General features: G+C 51.8%; 5 protein-coding genes across 5 annotated transcripts; 3 read left to right on the top strand and 2 right to left on the bottom strand.

Annotated features, from left to right (window-relative positions):
• Positions 1-25: 25 nt before the first annotated feature.
• AtWU_02140 (carboxyl transferase domain family protein) lies at positions 26-307 on the top strand (the record flags this gene model as incomplete). Its single annotated transcript, XM_035497254.1, has 2 exons — positions 26-103; positions 185-307. The coding sequence occupies 2 exons, from the start codon at positions 26-28 to the stop codon at positions 305-307; spliced, it is 201 nt and encodes a 66-aa protein (XP_035353147.1).
• A 2561-nt stretch (positions 308-2868) lies between these two features.
• Positions 2869-5460, top strand: AtWU_02139 (uncharacterized protein; the record flags this gene model as incomplete). Its single annotated transcript, XM_035497253.1, has 1 exon — positions 2869-5460. One exon carries the CDS (start codon positions 2869-2871, stop codon positions 5458-5460), a length of 2592 nt encoding a protein of 863 aa, XP_035353146.1.
• Positions 5461-5900: 440 nt separating this feature from the next.
• Positions 5901-7745, bottom strand: AtWU_02138 (BAR and SH3 domain-containing protein; the record flags this gene model as incomplete). Its single annotated transcript, XM_035497252.1, has 4 exons — positions 5901-6902; positions 6959-7075; positions 7187-7501; positions 7635-7745. The coding sequence occupies 4 exons, from the start codon at positions 7743-7745 to the stop codon at positions 5901-5903; spliced, it is 1545 nt and encodes a 514-aa protein (XP_035353145.1).
• Positions 7746-8761: 1016 nt separating this feature from the next.
• AtWU_02137 (DNA helicase ZGRF1-like domain-containing protein) lies at positions 8762-10347 on the top strand (the record flags this gene model as incomplete). The annotated part of the gene is made up of 2 exons (XM_035497251.1): positions 8762-9834; positions 9897-10347. 2 exons carry the CDS (start codon positions 8762-8764, stop codon positions 10345-10347), a joined length of 1524 nt encoding a protein of 507 aa, XP_035353144.1.
• Positions 10348-11279: 932 nt separating this feature from the next.
• On the bottom strand, positions 11280-16360 carry AtWU_02136 (putative nuclear migration protein (ApsA); the record flags this gene model as incomplete). The annotated part of the gene is made up of 3 exons (XM_035497250.1): positions 11280-11420; positions 11515-15891; positions 15953-16360. 3 exons carry the CDS (start codon positions 16358-16360, stop codon positions 11280-11282), a joined length of 4926 nt encoding a protein of 1641 aa, XP_035353143.1.
• Between the last annotated feature and the right edge of the window lie 2395 nt (positions 16361-18755).

Raw genomic sequence — 18755 nt, 5'->3', positions numbered from 1 at the left:
AACTTTCCCCCACAAAAAAATCGCCATGTTCTCTTGTGCCAATTATCCTCGCGGTTGCCGCGGTCGCGTCAACATTCAGGGAGGCAAATGCTCTGACTGTGTGGTAAGTCGTCAGCCCTAAACCGGACCTCCGCATCTCACTTGCATTCTACGTGAACCCCAACACTGACATGGCGATTTACAGCAATTGAAGCTGCGTCGGCCTCTTTCAGCATCTCCCTTTGCCCAGCCCCGAGACTACCGGAGAGCCCTTCCATCGGAGATCCTCAACGACTCACCATTCAAGGAGATCGAGCGCTCCCTATGACGACACGGCTACGATCCCATGGCGCTTTAAAATAGGACGGGTGCAGAGATCCCAAAGGATCACTGTGCATATTTCCAGGGGTCCTGCCGGCTGGGACCAAACCCAGGGAATTTTTTTGAGCCTATCTCGCCAACTCTTCGCTTCGCTTCTCGCTTACCGTATGCGGCTTGATGCTCTCTGACTTGATGCATTGCTGGGAGTTTGATCGATCATCTATTATACCATGGAAGGGCGGCTTTATCGATTTTATTTATCCTGGCGGTCTGGCACTGTTCCACTCTCGTCTGCCATCCTTCCCCGTCTCTTTCGCCAGGCAAAACTGCAGAGCGCGGGAAGGGTGGAGGGCGGTCGAGTAGGCTGGTGTACATGTGGGTTTGCTTCTTATTTAATCACAGGAACGGCATTTTGGTTATCTATATTTTATTAATGGGCTACTGGGTGGATTGCCGGATGGTTATGATCTGGGCCCGGAAGGGGCCATGGCGAGAGAGAGAAAAGAGAAAGCTGCTTGGGCTTGACAGTCCAAGACTGCCGACAGCAGGAACGCGCACACACCGCTGGGAATCCATCAACAGTGGACGCAGGGGGTGCCGGCTGGATCTCTCTCTCTTTCTCTTTCTCTCGCCCGGTCATTCTTCTATTCTTCTTTTCCCTCTTCCTTTCTCTCCCCCTTCCTCGCTTTCTATACCGTCTTTGTCTGGTTCCCACACCTCCGTGTACCATTTTCTTTGTCATGTCATGTGTGCTCTGTAATATCGTTGGTCGATTTCCATACCCATTCGGCTAATTGTACGATTTATTATCATCTTTTTCAAAACAAAAAATCGAATAATGCATTTGCCCTAGGTATCTACTTTCTTTTTCTTTTCATCTTATTCAGTTATATTTTTTTTTACTTGGAAGGAAGCAAGGCAGAAGAAAAAAAAAAGCAACGGGCAATGAAAGAACTACCCTAAGTAATCGGATGGATGAATGATCGGCTGACAGTCCCGAACCGTCCGTCCACTTTACTCCTCCTTCGCAACTCCGGACTCCGGAAATGTATCTAATGTCTGCAGACCGTTGTCGATCCTTGGTACTTGCTTTTTTTGGTCCCTTCCCTTCCTCAATGTTCTTCGGTGTGACATCCGGGGGGAAGGAGAACGAGAACTTGGGGGCCCAGACCCCTGCAGAGCGCGGATCCCGGATGTCAACGCTTCCCGGCTTACATGTACATGCCGGGCTGTCATACTTTCATTTTCTTCTACTACTATTAGAGACTAATTACCAGATAATTAGTTGCCTACCTTTTATGTGTTGCTCATGATATCTATTGACCCTGCGACCCGTGTGTATGTGTATATGTGTGCACGGTCACGGTGATTGACTATCTGACGTATGCCGGCCCCAGTCTTCCCGAGATGAAGCATAACGCGTCCACTGGGTTTATCGGGATGGGTGGAGCGGGTTGGATGGGATGAGGGTGTGGCGTCGTCATCGTCATCATCATCATCATTGCGCGGGAAGATTGGCGTCCGTCTCGGCTATGATAGGGACCCCGTGCCGGGATTTGTTGGTTGATAACTGTAGTGGTGGTGGTGGTGGTGGTGGTGGTGTGGCTCGGCTTTGGGTTCCGATCTTATTGCTACTTTTACAGTGGATTAACTTGTGTATGTACTAGTTAGTGGTGTAGAGCTGCCTGGGTTGATGTAAATGTAATGGGTGTATTACTGGGCTGTTGTATTTAATGGTGTGTACTCGTAGATATATATTTTCACATGTGCTAAGGAACATGTTGAGGGTTGCTCATTTAATAATTCATAGATATTAGAATCTCCTTCTCTCGAAGAAAAATCACATGTTGATTACTAGTAAGTAGTATCATATCTCTGTATGGTTGGATCGATCGGGTCCCACCAATGACGATTAGTAGAATTCTGCCTAGTACATACTGAGTATGCAATGGATAATGAGCGAATGATGGTTCGTGCGATCATCTACTAAGTAGTATCTCCAGGCACACTACCTACTACTTGCACTCACTGAAGAACCCAACTCTTCTTTTCTTGTTGTGATGTACAGACAGAAATGAATATATAACTGACAGGACATGGTATATATCATCAATAAGGCCATTGTGCTGGCACCAAAATGTCTGCAAGCTGGAAATATACCAGATACCACTTTGAGAGTGCTGGCTATCGGAAGGTTAGTCACTTACTGATTTCATTGTCTATAATGTAGGTGTCAAACATGTCACTGCCCTATCGTACTATGAATAAGGGATTTTATGGGAAGGTTTGCAGAGCGCCAGCTCCCTGACTCTCCTATAGCAGCTACTATAGTTCAATGGAAAGCCATTTGTGTCATGCAGTGATTGTGATAGGAGTGGTAGGGACAGGCCAAGTGCAACCATCATGTCCATTTTCGGCAGGAACTCGTGCCTTCCCTCTGCTCTGCCGACATAGACATCCACCTTCTCTGATAACTGCCTCAAATAGGAGCATCACCCTTACATCTCTATCATCTACTTCTGATACTTCCTTACTGAATACATCCTCCATTGGTCGTCTGTACACACCATGGAACCCCTACGAAGGTCACAATCGTCCCGGTCCATGAGAAGAAGCCATCACAGTTCCCAATCCAATGAACCTTTCGACCCAGAACTCGCTAGATTCCAGGCTACAACAGCTGCATCTCGAGCGATGCTGCGTTCCAAGTGCTCTTATGATGTCCTCGGTGGTCCAAGTCAAATGGCTGTACCACAGAGGCAACATCGCCCTATAGGTGCTGCACTCAATTTTACAAATACTTCCGCAGAGAATGAAGATCTTCGTCGGTCTGTGCTCGACAAGGCGAGCGATCTATCTCCTCCAGCTGGTCTACCGTCTATCAGGGAGTTTGGAGGACTCGATGCCGGGATCGCTACTTTGCCTTCTTCATATCGGCGACTCCGCAAGACCCGATCGATGTTCACGAATTGGCAGCGCTCCTCCCATGTATCTCGTGGCATGACCTCACCTGGATATCTAAGCAATAATTTCCCGGCAAAGAGAGAATCTCAACATACTTCACGCGCTCCTGGCACGCTGAGACGCTCCATGTCATTCTTCCGAGGGGATACTCGAGATTCTGATGCTCTCCAATATGCTAAGGACCAAGAGGCGGCGATTGAAGTGGCACGTAATCAAAACCAGCAGCCGGAACACTATCAGACTGAACTCCGGAAATCTTCACTAATAGTTCCCAAGTCAAGGCGAGAGCACAAACCCTTCAAGAAAACACTCCGTTCGGGGGTGTCAGACGCAGAGCTAGCAAGCGTGTCGCCGGCAACGCAGCGGTCCACTAACGTTATATCCTACGGCAAGGCTAGATCACTGTCGTCGTCCCTCAAGAAAGGAATCAAGAAGGTGTTTGGGCTCTCCAGACCATCCTCGGCCCGTGTGTCTCTGGGGAAATCTCCCTCAAATGACCAACAACGGACACCAGGGTCGCACTCGTCAATATCCGAAAAGCACTCGGATCTCTTGAAGTCTGGCATCGAGGAAAGCGTCCTTTTCCCCTCACCAGGTACCGAGGGAACTGTGATATATACAGGAGTCAAGAAGTCTGGAAGCTCTGAGAGCCTTGCCACAAGTCGCTCTCGCGTAACAAGCTGGGCGGACTCGACGATAGCAAACACTGTAGTAACACATAGAGCAGACGACCACAGCACTTTGTCTGTCATAGACGAACTAGAAAGCTCAGTCCTCAAGCCGGACTCATCCGAAGATGCTTCACTGGCCACTCGTCGCACTCCAAAGCCTAACTGTACGATAGACAGTCAGCGCTTGTATTCTGCGCTGATGAGGCGCATCGATGGGAACAAGACGGAGAATGCAAGCGAGGAAATCGTCCTTGGCCACGTCAAGGAACATCGCGCAATTCCGACACCTGTGTCCTCAATGTACACTCGCCGTAGTAAGAAGACGATTCGTTTGATCGCCAGCGATGAGTCACTTCAGAGCCCCGGTTCCTATACGACAGCTGATGCGGGCACAGTCACGCCCTGCGAAACAATTCCGTGTCAGGCTCAGCGCACCCATGGCCAAAAGCGTCTGCAGGACAACCATTATGATATTTCCAAACTGGCATCGTCCAAACACACTATCAAGGAGGCTTCTAGAGACGAGACTGGAAACGTGGCTATGGGAAGGTCTCAGGGCCCCGAGGAAAGCGAGGATTCCCCAAGTATATATTCTCGCTCAACAGGTGGAAACTCGCCAAGCACAGAGGACCCAAAACCGGGTGAGTATGACCCTGAACTGGCGAATGAACCAGGTGTGGCTACCATATACGCAAGTCAGCGGGCGATCTATAGCTCGCCAAAGCGTAATCCTGGCCAGGGTCCCGATGCGATGCAACGACCGAGTGGGGATTGGCAGCAATGGATGCACACGCAAATGGAGCGAATTGAATGCCTCACACCTACCAGGCGTCACTATCGAGAAGATGCCCAAATCCAAGACGAAACAGCGGATTTCGCTTACCGAACCCCATCTCGAGACAGACGAGGCTTTTGGAGTGGATCACCGGACGAAGACCTGTGGACGACCTGCAAAGTGACAGCCAGAAATAACTTCTCGCGTCCATTCAGTCGGTCATCGAGTATACGCACCACAATCATTGCCCCGAAGGAGCAACCAGATACTCTGGTTCCACCTCCGCCGCCGGCGGACTTGACCCCCAAGGTATCAAGCAGCTCCAGCGGGCATAGCTTGTTTATAAATCGGGTCGAGACACGGCCTGATGGTATGGCCTTGTCACCAGTACCTGCGCTATTAAATTATCGATATCGAGCCCCTGAGTCCCCGACCCCAAGAAGAGATGCAACGGACAAAGCCCGGTGGAGAACAGGGGGTAGAGGCTACAGTAGACAGCCTTCCAGATTGGATTTGAAGGCCTCCCAATTCAGGACTTCACGTGCACCTTATGAGAATAGAAGATTGACTGACGAGAATGTCCGTGTCGAGAGTGGGTATCACGAGGTCACCAGCCAGGACAGTCAACTGCAAAACATGTACTCCCCCATTTCGAGTAAACGCATGGTGGATATGTTTCTGGAAAGTCGCCGACGACGAGTGGCCACCGAAATATCCGACGCAGCACCATCCGAGGGTGCGTTTATTTAAACCATCGATCAGAAGTCTACATTCGCGAGTGCCCTACTAGGAATGGGTTATCTGTATTTTTCGGTTATCCTTTTGGTCATGACTGACGCTTCAAAGAATGAACAAACACCGATTGTGGCAGATGATGAGACAACTCAGTCTAGTAATAGCGTGTATGATGATAAAACTTATACCAAGTCATTGTCAGGCTGACTCGCTTCCACATGAGTACTTGCCCTCTTAATCAGAGAAGACAATCCATGTACACTGTATACACCGTATGATCCGCTCCCTAACCACTATACCCCCCCAACAAGGGGAATTGATATCAAGATATTAACTACTAAATATGAATAAATATATGGAATACATTTGACTCTGTCAATCTTCCCCTACCCCCTACCCACCACCACACAACCCATCCTCCCAGCTATGTACTTACTTCAACCACCACAAAACAATCACTCCACATAATTCGCCGGAAAACTCCCCTTCACCCCGCGTAACTCCCCCTCCCACCAATCATCCGTACTCTCCGTCTTCTTCAAAACACGGATGCGATCTCCCTCGCGGAAGGCCAAATCTCCGGCGCTTTGACCTCCAAAGTCATACAGGGCCGTCACGTACATGGCATTGTTCGAGTTAGCCCGAGGTGGGGGCGGCGGCGGGGGCTTCTTTTTCCCAGCGACTAAGGCACTCACGCCGGGGGAAGTTGCTCGGATGGTGCTGGATGGGGTGGATGAGGGCTGGATGCGGCTGAAGTAGTCGGCGCGGGCAGCGACGGAGGATGAGGGGCCCGGGGATGGGGTGCGGGCGTGCTCGGTTGCGGAGTAGTAGGATTCGGTGCCTGGGGAGGAGGATGGTTGTGGGGAGAGGTGGTAGGTGGAGGGGATGGTGAGGTTGTTGTTGGATGCTGAGGAGGCTAATCGGGGTTTGGTTTCGAAGACAGGGGATGGTTTGGTGTCGTAGGATGGTTTGGGGGGTGGGGGGAGCTTTTTGTTGCTGATTGCTGTCGCTGTAGCTGCAGCTGTAGCAGACGGTGAAGTGGGCCGTGGGGGCTTGGGTGGAGGAGTCTCGCTGTTTGTGTTTGAGTTCGAGGGACGACGGGAGAATGAGGATCCGTTGATGGCTGGGAGACGGCTGGTGAGGCGGGAGGTTCGTGATTCCTCGGGGACTTGGGACATTTTCACGGTTTTGCCGTTGACGATGCAGCCGAATGCTTCGACTTCTTGTTGGACGGGGAGGTGGTCGCGTTCCCATTCTTGGATGACTTGCTCCATTGGAGGGGCTGGGGATGGGAATTGCGTCTCCTGGCAGTAGTTGTGGACTACGGTATAGTAGTTGGCTAGCATGGTGTTTTGGATCTCAATCTGTGTGGCGAGCAGACGAGGAAGTAGCGAGAATGCAGCGGCGATCAAAGGTGGTAGGCATTCTCGCAGGTGGTCGTCCGCTGCGTGGTAGTCCTGCGACCGTTAGAGACCAAATATAGATAGATGGATTGATGGCAGATGGCACGTACCTCGGTCGCTTTGGCAAGGTCACTTTCTGCCTTGGCAAGGGCTGCATTGTCCCGGTCTGATCGCTTCGTCTTTTTGGCATAGCTGTCTACGCGCCCTTGGTAGCGCTCGAAATCCAACTAGAATGGGAATAGAGTTAGTATGGAATGGTTGCATTGATGGGCGGGTTCCTGAGCGGGAGGCCAGGAACAAGGTTCCTATGGGTCCCCCATGTGCAAGATAATGCGCACCTTTCGATCATCTCGCTTTTTGATGGTCTTCTTAACTGGGCTTATAAATTCCCTAGCTTGCGACGCAGGTCGGATCATGCGATCATCGATGGCAGCCAGGTCCCCTAGTAGATCTTTCCGGAGGTCTTCATAGTGCTCGCGGAGCTTGTTGGTCCGAGCCAGGGTGGCCTGTGGGGTTAAGGCAGGTTGTGGCGCAGAAGAATCGGATGAGCCGAGGATGGGAGCATAGAGGCCTTCGAACTCGCTCAGCATTCGATTTTGGTGCGTCAAGAGAGACGACCAAGCATCGCGCCATGCGCTGGTGGAATCGATGATCTGTTGGAATGCGGAAGAATTGCTGTCAGTTTCCAAAGATACGGAAGGATATCAACAAATCACACCCCGCAGGGGAAGTGCACGCTAAAGCATGATGCTGGGAAAAGAAAATATAATATGATGTACTACTTACTCGTCCTAAGATCTTGTCTGCTTCTTCAAAATCCTTGAGCAGAATTGCCACCTGGCTGTCATCGGCCGACCGTTTCATCAGTCGGCCAAATTGCCTCTGCATCGACTGCATGATGTGCCAATTGGGCCCCTCAGTGGAGGGGAAGAGGGGAGGAGGAGAAAGGGAGAAATGCGGAGATTGAGACGGACAGGCGGGGAATTTGTGATCAGGATAGAGAGACGGTCATTGGCGAAGAAGGAGATTCAGGGACGAGGAAAGGGATTGAAAATGACCGCGGAATCAGGAGAAGTTTAGAAACAGGGAGGGGGAGAAGAAGAGAGAGAATGAGGAATCGTGGCATTGCTGGAAAAGGACTCATTTGCGCGTGAGAACTAAGCCCAGCCGCGCATGACGCAGCCCCCCTCAGAGGGGCCGTTACTACTACTTTTGCTGCTGCTGCTGCTGCTTTCCCCAGCAAAAGGGAAAGAAAAGAGGGTCTCAAGCGTGTTTCAGCCTTCTGGCTGGATGGGCTGACGCAACGCTATTTTTGTCGCGAATAATATCTTTCTTTCTGCGGTGGGAAAGTACCTTGTCGATCAGGTTCACATGAATGGATTTCTCTGGTGATTTCCAGGGAACGGACCAGTTCCAACTAGTCGATGCACTACCCTGACGCTAAAGGATATGCCAGATATTGCTACTTTGTATGTGGGAATATGCTATTTATCTGTGTATGAAGTGTAATGACAACCTCCTTAACATGCTCTCTATAGCTTGTGCCGCGCGGTCCTCGTAATTAAGGATACACTTCGTGGGATGAATTGCGCAATTGTCTCCAGTAACCAAGTGGTACCGCCAAGGCAGACTCCGTTGCAGCCAAAACGAATGATTTGATGACAGGGAATGGCGTGCATTGCTGATATGCACGTCAAAACAAATCAATAACTAATAATGCAGATTGACTAACATGCTACCTGCCTGAGGCAGACATCCCGTCTCCGCGGCTCAGTTCCGCCAATCTTCTCGACTTTCTTCCCCGCAACAATCAATCCCTCCCTCCCTCTCTCCCCCTCTTAGATGGTGATCAGACACAGGGCCACCGATCAAGGGCCCTGTTTCTGTCTCGACCATTCTCCATCCACACCAAAATGGCCACCCCACGAAGTACCCCCAGTATGAACGTCCCCGCGACCCAAAACACCGCACCGGTGATCCGCTTCCGCTGCCTCTACACCTATGACATGCGACGCAAAGCCAAGCGCTGGCAAGATGGTTTTCTCCGATACCACACCTTCAACAAACGCATCATGGTATACGATGTCGCCGGTAACTACGTGGGCGACCACCACTGCCGACAGGATGAGGGCATCCAAGACGGTGACGAACTGGAGCTGGACAACGGCGCCCTGATTGAAGTTTGCGAACCGGTGGAGAGAACGGAGACCGACCTGTCGGGGTTGCATAGTAACAAAAGAAAAGGCCAAGGCTCGCCATCTCAACGACCCGGAGGGACACCAACCCCTACAACAGTCGTCTATAATTCCTCTACGCCCGCACGACCTTCTTTGCCCTCCCAGCAGAAACCGACCCGCTCTCTAAATGATCTTCTGGGTATCAAGAAGACTCCGACTCCGAAACAGCGCGCAGGTTCGCCTCAGACGTGTCCTACATCAAACCATACATTGCCAGTGAATAGAAAAGGGAACGAGCAGGTGGATTACCCTGCGAAACGAAAAAAGACAGAGACCGCGTCCGAGAGTGTGGCCCGTCGGCGTGAACCAGCAAGCGTCGATCTGACAGGACCTGAGCCGGAGATGTCAAGAAGACAGACAGAGGCAACATCAATCGCACACTCTAGAACAAATGACCCAAAGAACCGCACCACAGCCCCTCCCATCTCTCATTTGGAACCCACGCACCAGGCCAACAATATACCCCAGCGAAAGCAAACCGCTCCCAATCCTCCCAAGCCCCGAGAACCACCCCAACCCCAACCTCCAACACCAGAAGCAGAAGCAGAACCACCAAGAAACAACGACCCCCCAGCCAACATCCTCCGCCTCCCCAGCAAAACCAAACCCTCGCGCAAGAAGCTCATGTACCATACCATCCTAGCTCAGCAGCAGCAACAACCACACCAACAACAAGAACCCCAACAACAGCCACAACCACAACCACAACCACAACCACAACCACTTCCACATCCACATCCACAATCAGAGTCAGTATGTACCAAACCCCCAGAATGCCGAACAAACCAAACTGACCATCACCTTATACTAGAAACGACCATGACAACGACCATGACAACGACCCCATAGTATTATCAGATGACGACGATAATGATAACCCACCACCTTCGCCCCCGCCGCGCCCGCAACACAATACCACCACCGTTCCTAGAACAACTACACCAAAACCACCTCAACCCCTAAAAGCCGGAACAGAGCGCAGAACCTCCTCCCTCCAAAAAGCACACTCCGATCCTACAGCCTTTACTCGCTTCAACATGACCACCAATACCAACAATAACAATACCCGTCCTCCCCCACAACAACATCACAATCATCGCCGTCGAGCTTCAGAGAGCGGTAACAGCCCTCTAGATACAACTGACAATAACAACACCAACGAAGAAGAACCAGACACCGATGGTGGCCCATGGACATGGGAAGCTCAGTACCTGTTTGACTATTGGCCGGCTGGACGGGCGAAGCCGACTAGGACTTGTTAGTCATGACTCTTTCGGTTTTTATTACCGGTGATTGATAGATATGTTATGACCTTAGTTTATATATGATACCCTTAGATAATTATCGAAAATATTGATGAGAACTGAAATGATGGAACATTTTTAGTGGTGATTATGGGTAAGCTACTAAGGGCTAGACTCTTTTATCGTTTAGTTAGTATCTCTTCGTCTCTCTCTACGATTGGCTAGCAGAATCCCTCAATCTCACACACGATCTTCGATTATCACAAGGGTAGTCAACCTAATCAATTTCCCCAATGTAAAAAAGCACACCAGAAAAACGACATGGATACTAACTGACCAACCAATCGCATTGGTACATGCGAAGCTAACCAATTGTGTGCAATTGGTCGACAAAGAGGACAACCCGCCATCAAAATCGCAACCAATTTGAGTTCACAAAAAGGGGGATGAAATACAGCTTCGATCGTACACGGGTGCAATCCAGCACAGGTAAATGCACAGTATTCTGTTGTTATAGAAAAATGAAAAATGTAGAGGAAAAAAAGAACGAAAAATTTGTGGCAGATGGCAATCAAGCCAAGTGGGTAATGAGTGGCCCAAGTTCACAAGGTAGTAAGTATGTTAAGCTCACAATTGAGTAACCAACATAGGAAACATATGGATGGATGGTTTCGTGCGATAACAGCTCGCAAATGAATGACAACAAAAATGATGGGGGCACAGGAGAGGGGAGATGAGGTCAAGCCCCAGAGATTAAAAGGAACTAAAGTATAGAAACTGGCGGCAGTGAGGAATGTGCCCATCAGGGGGTATGCAAACTCGCGGCTAAGCTGATCCAGACGCTGATTCTGCGCTCATAAACACCAAATGAACATGATGAGGTGCCAAAATATGACTATAGTGATAATGCAAAAGAGGCTCATGCAAATGTTTAACACCATGGGAAGAAACTAGAGGAAAATCGCCAGGTAGGCCTCAGGGCCACGGCTCAGTAGATTGCTCTCGATGACGGTTTCAGTGATGGGAGTGGATTCGGTTGACACGGGGGCTGTATTTGCTGGTCCTCGACAGCGCGCCGACATCATGCTTGCCTGTTTCAAGGTCATTAGCTTTTTGTTATGATGGTAGGGCAACGGAATCGCAAGATCAGGGGGCAAAGAACTTACCATCGCAGCAGGCCCGTACATTCTCGAGCCGATCATCCTGTCTTTCCATCATCTGCCGCAGATCTTCCTCGCTGTCATGTGTATGAAGGCTTCCTTCATGCATGCTCGAGGTAGCATAGTTAGGACCCTTTCGGCCGAAAGAACCCTTGATTGTGGTGTTCAAGATTGTACTAAGACGGGAGGAAGAGCCGTGTCTCTGGTCCGAGTAATGAGACGGCGTACTCAAGGCCGGGGAACTACGACCAGGGGTGGCCGCCCGACGGTTTGACAGGATGGACCCTGCACGTTGCTTAGGCCAGTTCCGGCTTGTACGACTCCGAGAAGACGAGAATGACAGCCGGGATGTCTGACGCGACCGTGAGCGGAATCCGGGGTTGAACTCATCAATGTCTTCCAGTGAAGCATCACCCTCCTGCTCCTCACCGTTTTCCGTCGAGTTGCGCAACAGCAGATACGAGAGAGCATTGAACCAAGTCTCGTGTCTCTGACTAGTTGTTGCAGTGAACCTGATCCGGCGGCCCGGGCTAACCACTTCGAGACTCTTGCAATGAAGGCCGGGAGGATAAGGATTGTCATCTGGAACAACTCTGACAGCTTCAATCAGAACACTCTTGGTGCGGAGTTCGCTCTTGCCAGCACTCTGTGGATCTTGTTCGCTCCAGTACAACGTGCGCGTGTACGGGTGGAGCCAGAAGTAGCGGCGATGCCTCGAGTTGGAGATTTCCCCGGACACGGTCTTGCGGGTGTATTTCCACAAGAACTCTCCGATCATAGTCTGTGTGATTGCCTGGATCATTCGCGGATCTGTACCGGCAGCATAACCTTGAGGGCCGAGAGCTGGGTTCGGATGGCCATTGAACCGTTCTTCAATCTCAGAAGCGAATGATGACACAGACGATCTCCGCGACACATGGCTCTCGCGCCTCACCTTCATCCGTGACATTGTAGTTGCGGTTCCAGGTTGAAGGTTGGAGTCATTGGGAGTCCGTGGACGCTGAGCTACATTCGTCCTGTAGGCAGACGCTGGGGCAAGAGGCGGGCCCATCAGGCTTGGAGAAGAGGGGCGTTGTTCCAACGATCTCTTCTCCGCTGCCATGATGGCCTCCCTATGATCCACGGGCAAGGGAGGATGGCTCTGGATGCTAGAAGTCTGGCTAAGAGCACTTCCAGGCCTCTTGTGGGACGGGAGAGACGTTGCGGAGGGTTGGTGAGTCGGGCGAGTCCTTGCCTTCGGAGTGGCAAAGGGAGACGAATTCTGCTCCTTGGCCTTGTCGCTGTCTGGAGGAGACAATGGCCGGGCCACAATACGATCCATCAGAATCTGATCAATTTGCTTCGACGACAGAATCGTCTGGGCACCCTGATCTGCGCGACTGGAGGACGAATGCTTCCGCACGTGACGTGGGACAGCGTTCCCGGAAATGGCACTCAAGGGGAGCGACTCATCCAACTTGATGTTGGCTGCACTGTTGACTGTACTATCGTCCAGGGTATCTTCTGAAACCACAAGCGAAGGCGGTTCCATCATCGAGCTGCTATTAAGCGACTTGTCATTCGACTCTGGAGCCGCGTTCTCGTCAGGGAATTGAAGCACGGGAATTGCAGGTGGCGGGGGAGTGGATTTAACTGGCAAGGTTTCCACGGAGCTGACAGTGGACAGTGACACATGTGACACCATAGGGACTGGCAATTCAGGCACCTGTGCGGGCATAGGCTCAGTGCATTGGGAGGCCGTAGAAGAGATGGCAAGGCTAGGAAGCGTTGGCTCGGGTACAACAGCATCAATGGGCTCTGTCTGTTGGGAAGAAATGGAAGAAAACACGAGCTCAGCCTTGGGCGCCGTTTGCTCCTCGATGGCGACTACAGGGGTGATCTCCCTCGGTTCTGGGATAGCCGCTACCGGCTGTGTCTGCTGAGCAAAGATTGAAGACAGAGCAATCTCCGGGCATTCTGCTTCCACGTTTGCAAGCGCGACTTCAGGGGTTGACTCCACGGGCTCCACAAGGGCTTCAACAGGTTCTGTGTGCTGCGACAGTATAGTTGACAGAGACACCTCGGGCATCTCGGTACTGGTGCCTTGCTCGGACAACAGAACTGGGGGCGCGGGTTCTGGAAGAGCTGGCGCGACGGGCAGTGTACACTGAAAGTCGATCGCCGAGACGGTCATATCTGCCACGTATGCAGGCTCAGGCTCAGGAAGTTTTGCCTCAGCCGGCGCAGTCAACTCCGAGCAAATGGCTGACAGTGTAACCTCCGGCGGTTCGGGAACAGCGAAGGCGACGGGCTCTGTGGTACCCCCAACAGCATATGAGGTGCTCAATTCTGGTAGCCTTGGTGCCACAGGAACAGTCTCCTGGAAAGAAACCGCAGAGACATTCGTTTCCATAACAGGCATTTGTTGGCCGACCGGTTTGACATCTTGAGCATCTACAACGGCCTGGTCCTTCTCCATTTCTGCCTCGATGGGAGTCCATTGTGTTCCTGCGTGTGTCAATTGCGGCGGTAACTCTACCTCGGTCGCGGTGCTAGCATCGGACATAACTGTCTTTGTGGGAGTTGTAGGCAAACCACGAGCCTCCTCATCGTTCGTATCCTGGAGGCTAGTTGTCGTCACACTTGTGGGGACCCAAGGATCAGTCATCATGCCAGAATCGACCATAACAGGCTTGGGAACCGCGTCGAGTATAGCCTCCGAAGGTCGTCTGGAGTCAGGGGTAGGCAGCATGCGTGGGGTTGAGGACTGCGAGCCAGTAGCGAATCGCATAGAGGGGCCAAAGGCACCCTCATCTTCCTCTCCGTCTAGTTCAGCAAGCTCCATGAAGAGACTTTGACCCTCAGAGGATGGCAAGCCTTGAGTGAAGCTTGTCGCGGGGGACTCTCGCGCACTCGAAGGTCGGCTTCCAGAAGCCATCGGGGCTTCTCCTGAAGGACGAATCTTCCTCATGACGCTCCTCTTCTTCCTTAGGCGGTATCTAGGCGAGGACATTTGGCTAGGCGACGGGAAGCCCTCGTCGTAATCCTCGTCTTCATCGCCTGAGGTAGACGCAGTACTCTGGTAGGAAGTCCTATCGCGAGCTTTCGTCAATGTCAAGGATGACACTCTTCCGCGCGGTGTCCGCTGCAGCTCCTCGGTTTCCGTGAGCTCATCGGTATCAGTGCTATCGTCAGCCATGCTTTCAATTCCGGTCTGGAAAGCTTCGCTTTCGGTCGCGGTTTCTCGTTCGTTGGCCGTCTCAAAGTGGTCGTCGGCTTCGGTGGCAGTCTGGTACGCATCGCTAGGTTCGTCGGACGATTGTCCTCCTACACGGCCTTGGTGCAACTTCATGGAAGGCTTGTGAGACGGGCTGGCTTCGGTAGCATTGTCTTCCCAGTCCGAATCCTGGATCTCGATCTCTGCCCTCTTCCGTCCAGCACCCAGCAAGTCAGGCCGAGGAGCTTTTCTGGCGGCCTCAGCCTTGGTCTTCTGGCGCTTGCTTGACGGGTTCGTTGGGGCAGCGGCTTCGCGGCGACGCTGTTCTATCTCATCACGAGCTTCTTGCAGCATACGCTTGAGATCAATCTTTTCGGTTTTCTCGCGATGAATAGTGCTCTTGAGATTCTGGATCATCCGATGGGCATGACCCAGAGAACTCCGCAGCGTCTCGGTTTCCAGATGGTTGTGTCGAGGCGTGAACTTGTTGGGCGACGGGGGAGGAGAGTTCTCTGGCGTGGATTGGTCTTGATCATCCGAGTCATGGCCACGAGAAACCTCGCGAGTGGATTCTGCTTCGTGTTGACGAATGCGCATTGCCACTGCTCGCGCGAGTTCTTCGTTCTGCGAGTTCAGCTCCTCCACTTTCTTTTGAAGAGCAAGCTTCTCGGCATCTCCAGCATTGAGGTTCCTTCGCAGGAGATGAATCTCGGAATCATTGGCCTTTTGAGCTGCCGTATGATCCTCGATCAATTTCGCATTGACTTGCTTCAAGTCCTCAAGCTCTCGTTCGACGGAGCCTTTCTCGGAGGCCAGAACACCCAGGTTGCTGTTGAGTCTACTCTCTCGATCGGCTGCCTCCTTGACTGCCGCCATCAGTTCGTGGGTTTTTGTCTCCAACGCCCAGTTCTCGTCCTTGTAGCGCTCTTCGCTCTCGTCCAGAGCACGGATCCGCTGGGTGTACCCCTCCGCCTCCAATTCAAGCCTTGACTTTTCCAGGTTGAGAATCTTTAAAGCCTCCTCGCGCTCAGCAAGCAACGCCTGTAACTGGCGAACCTGGGCCAGGAGGGAGGTCGAGATTTCGGTCGCGAATTCGATGTCATGGACGCGGGTCGAAGATTGGTTGCGCTGTTTGCGAGACGGTACGCTCACTTTACTTGGGGAATTCGTTGCTTGACCGGCGAACAGGGCAGGACTGATTGGTGACTGCGAAGGATGATTAGCAACCTGCGGACGCTCAGCGGCTTATACAATAGCCTCAGCATACCTTTTCGTATGGAGTGCCCAAGTGACTGTCCTCACCACCCGCCATGCGTTTCGGGGCAAGGAAAGCCCGCGCAGTTTCCCGGCCAATTTCATTGTACTCCTTCTCCAAATCCGCGAGCTTTTGACGAAGGTCGGGCCCAATCTGGCCCGCCTCCTGCTGCTGTTCGACTTCCTTCAACTTCTCCTCGAGCTCCTTCTGCTGCTCAATGAGAGCAGTGCCGAGCTTGCTGGCCTCCTCGAGCCTACGCTCTGTCTCTGCCAGATGCGCTTCGAGGGCTCGTTTTGCCTGCGCCGGGGAGGATGCATCTAGACTGTACAGCTGGGTGTCAAAGGATGAGTACCGGTGCGAATCGCGAGGAACGGCGCCCTCCTGGGAGGCGGAAACGAAAGGGTCTTCGATTGTCGACATGTTGCCAGTTGTCCCTCGTCCACCATCGGCAGTAGCGTTGATCATGCGGCCTGAAGAGACAGCCACTCTTGCGGCTGATCGAACAGCAGGCTGTGCCTAATCCCGTAGGGTGAGGGTACAGCCAACGTCAATAGCCCGCACAGTCGTCGCTTCGTTTCTCGTTTTCTTCGTTTTAATTTTCGGTCATCCTCCGGTTATGCGACGATCTCTTTGCCGGCCTGCTTGCTTATTCTTAGTTTTCCTCTCCAATGCGAATGGCGATTCGGTGAGCCGACCTGCGACCCGATCTTCGCAACACCTCTAGGCTGGAAGAGTTCGCGACCGTCAAACAATAGGGGATGCGCGTTGGTGACCGATGATTCGCTGCGGTGGCCGCGTCGATTGCCGACCGAAGAAGACAACAAAAACACTTTGGTATCGGCGGATTACGATACCGGGAGCCGAAGGTGGGCGGTTAGGCCTCGTCTGTGACGAAGAGACTTGGGGCAGGGAAGTGAAAACCTGCTCCAAGAGAAGCTTCGGACAACAAACGCGTGCCTGTCCAGTAAACGCAGAGTAACCTTGTGCGTGTGCGACCAGATGTGCGCCTTCGGGACGAGGCAGCGGCGTGCGGGCGAAACAAGGGAGTCGCCGAGAAGCGGGCGCAGAATGAGAACCAAGGACGGAGGGAAGGAGGATCCAGGAAATTACGGGTACAGGCGGATGCAATGAAGCGTCCACACTATACAATAGATAAGATCAAAAAAGATATAAGTAGGGATTATTAAGAGTGAAAATGAGGTGGTAGAAGAAAAGGAAGGACCAAGGGTCAATGCGAAAGGAAGGGTACGTAGGGAAAGGAAAGTAAGGCAAAGAAAGAAGTTGGTTTTAAGTCCGAAGGGGAAGTAGACACAAGGAAAATGAAAAAGGGCAATTGGATGAAGGGGGAAGTTGGAAATGGTGGAAGGGGAGATTGGGGGGAAAGGAAGAGAAGGGAAGGGGGGAAATGAGGGAGTGATTCAAGGCAGAGAGTGCCAGTTGTTGATGTTGTTGTTGGTCAACGAGACGAGAGCGACTCGTTCGTTGGGCGGGGGAAGGAGAGGAGGGAGGGAGGGAGGAGGAGGGAGAGAGGGACGGATGGACGAGAGTCAGTCACCCTAACCAGTAGTAACCTAACTACCTCACTTAACTCACTCACTACTCTTGCTCACTACTAATCTTGGGGTACCCTGAGTTAGTGGTAGTTAGTACTAAGAGTCGTGAGGAACGAGGGAGACACCAGAAAAGAAACTAACTAACCAAAGAAAAGGGAGCCCACCTCGGCAGGGGAATTAATTATTCTTCGGGGCACCGTTTGCCTCAGGTTCCCCTCCGGTCAGTACCGACCGTCAACAACAGTACCTCTCTCTGTCCTCTGTCTCTGTCTCTGTATCTCTTCTCTCTTGTCTCTTCTTAAACTACTAGAAACTCGCAGCTGTGCCTGTACCAGGATGGTAAAGTCCCCCAAGGCTAACGGCAAATAATTCCAAGAATTATTGTGGGCAGCAGAGCCAAAACAAATGGTGCCTGAAGCATTAATTGATCGGATACGTAATAGCAATGCTGGCCGATTGGGAGAGGGGGAGCCGATCTTGGGATCTGGCATTTATTGATTGTTTGACTTGACACCACATTCTCCATCCATCCATACATATACATACATACATACAGAGAGAAGCCCATATCGGAATAGAGACATGGGACAAGTCACGATCTACCGGGCTAGGGGTCTGTCATCAGCTAGCTTCCCTTGGAACCAGCCAAGCAACATTGAAGGTTATTCAGATGTCCACAAAGTACAAAGTAAACCAACTACTGGAGAGGGAACTAAGTAAGCCCTCCCGCACACGCGTAGCGAACAAACAACCCATTTTAAGTTGCAAGGGTGTGACCTGCCCGATGATCACCACCACCATCACATTCCCGCTCACTGCTAAACCAGTCGGGCGGGTTCCCCCTCCCCAAAAAACCATCCCATCCACGGTACCCGGTATTCAACAAGAAGAGGTACCCGTACCACAACTTTTGCAGATTCGGTAATACTACCTCGAGGTAGCCTTTCAGCTGGGTGAGGCTGGCCTGTTTGTTAGGTTTGCATGGATGCCTTTTTTTTCTCCTCTTCCCAGTCACCTGATGCCGATCGGGACATATCTATGGTCATGTGATCTGTAAGCCGAGCAGAACACTACTCTGTACTCAGTGGCAGTTCTCGCGCACCTTTACAAAGTACTATTGGGAGAGAAGAAAAGCAAAAAGACAGACTTAGTTTCAGCTGAATGCACAGCCCCAATGCTCAAATGCTATGTCCATTGTCACCTCGATCTGTCAATCTGCAGGTCCTGCAAATGTCGCACGTAGGGGATGAACCACGTGTCAA

The sequence above is a fragment of the Aspergillus tubingensis genome (genome assembly GCF_013340325.1).
Source record: "Aspergillus tubingensis WU-2223L DNA, scaffold_3, whole genome shotgun sequence".
In the NCBI taxonomy this organism is placed as follows: Eukaryota; Fungi; Ascomycota; class Eurotiomycetes; order Eurotiales; family Aspergillaceae; genus Aspergillus; species Aspergillus tubingensis.
The sequence above is the reverse complement of the archived record's forward strand: the minus strand, read 5'-3'. Positions and strand labels throughout refer to the sequence as shown.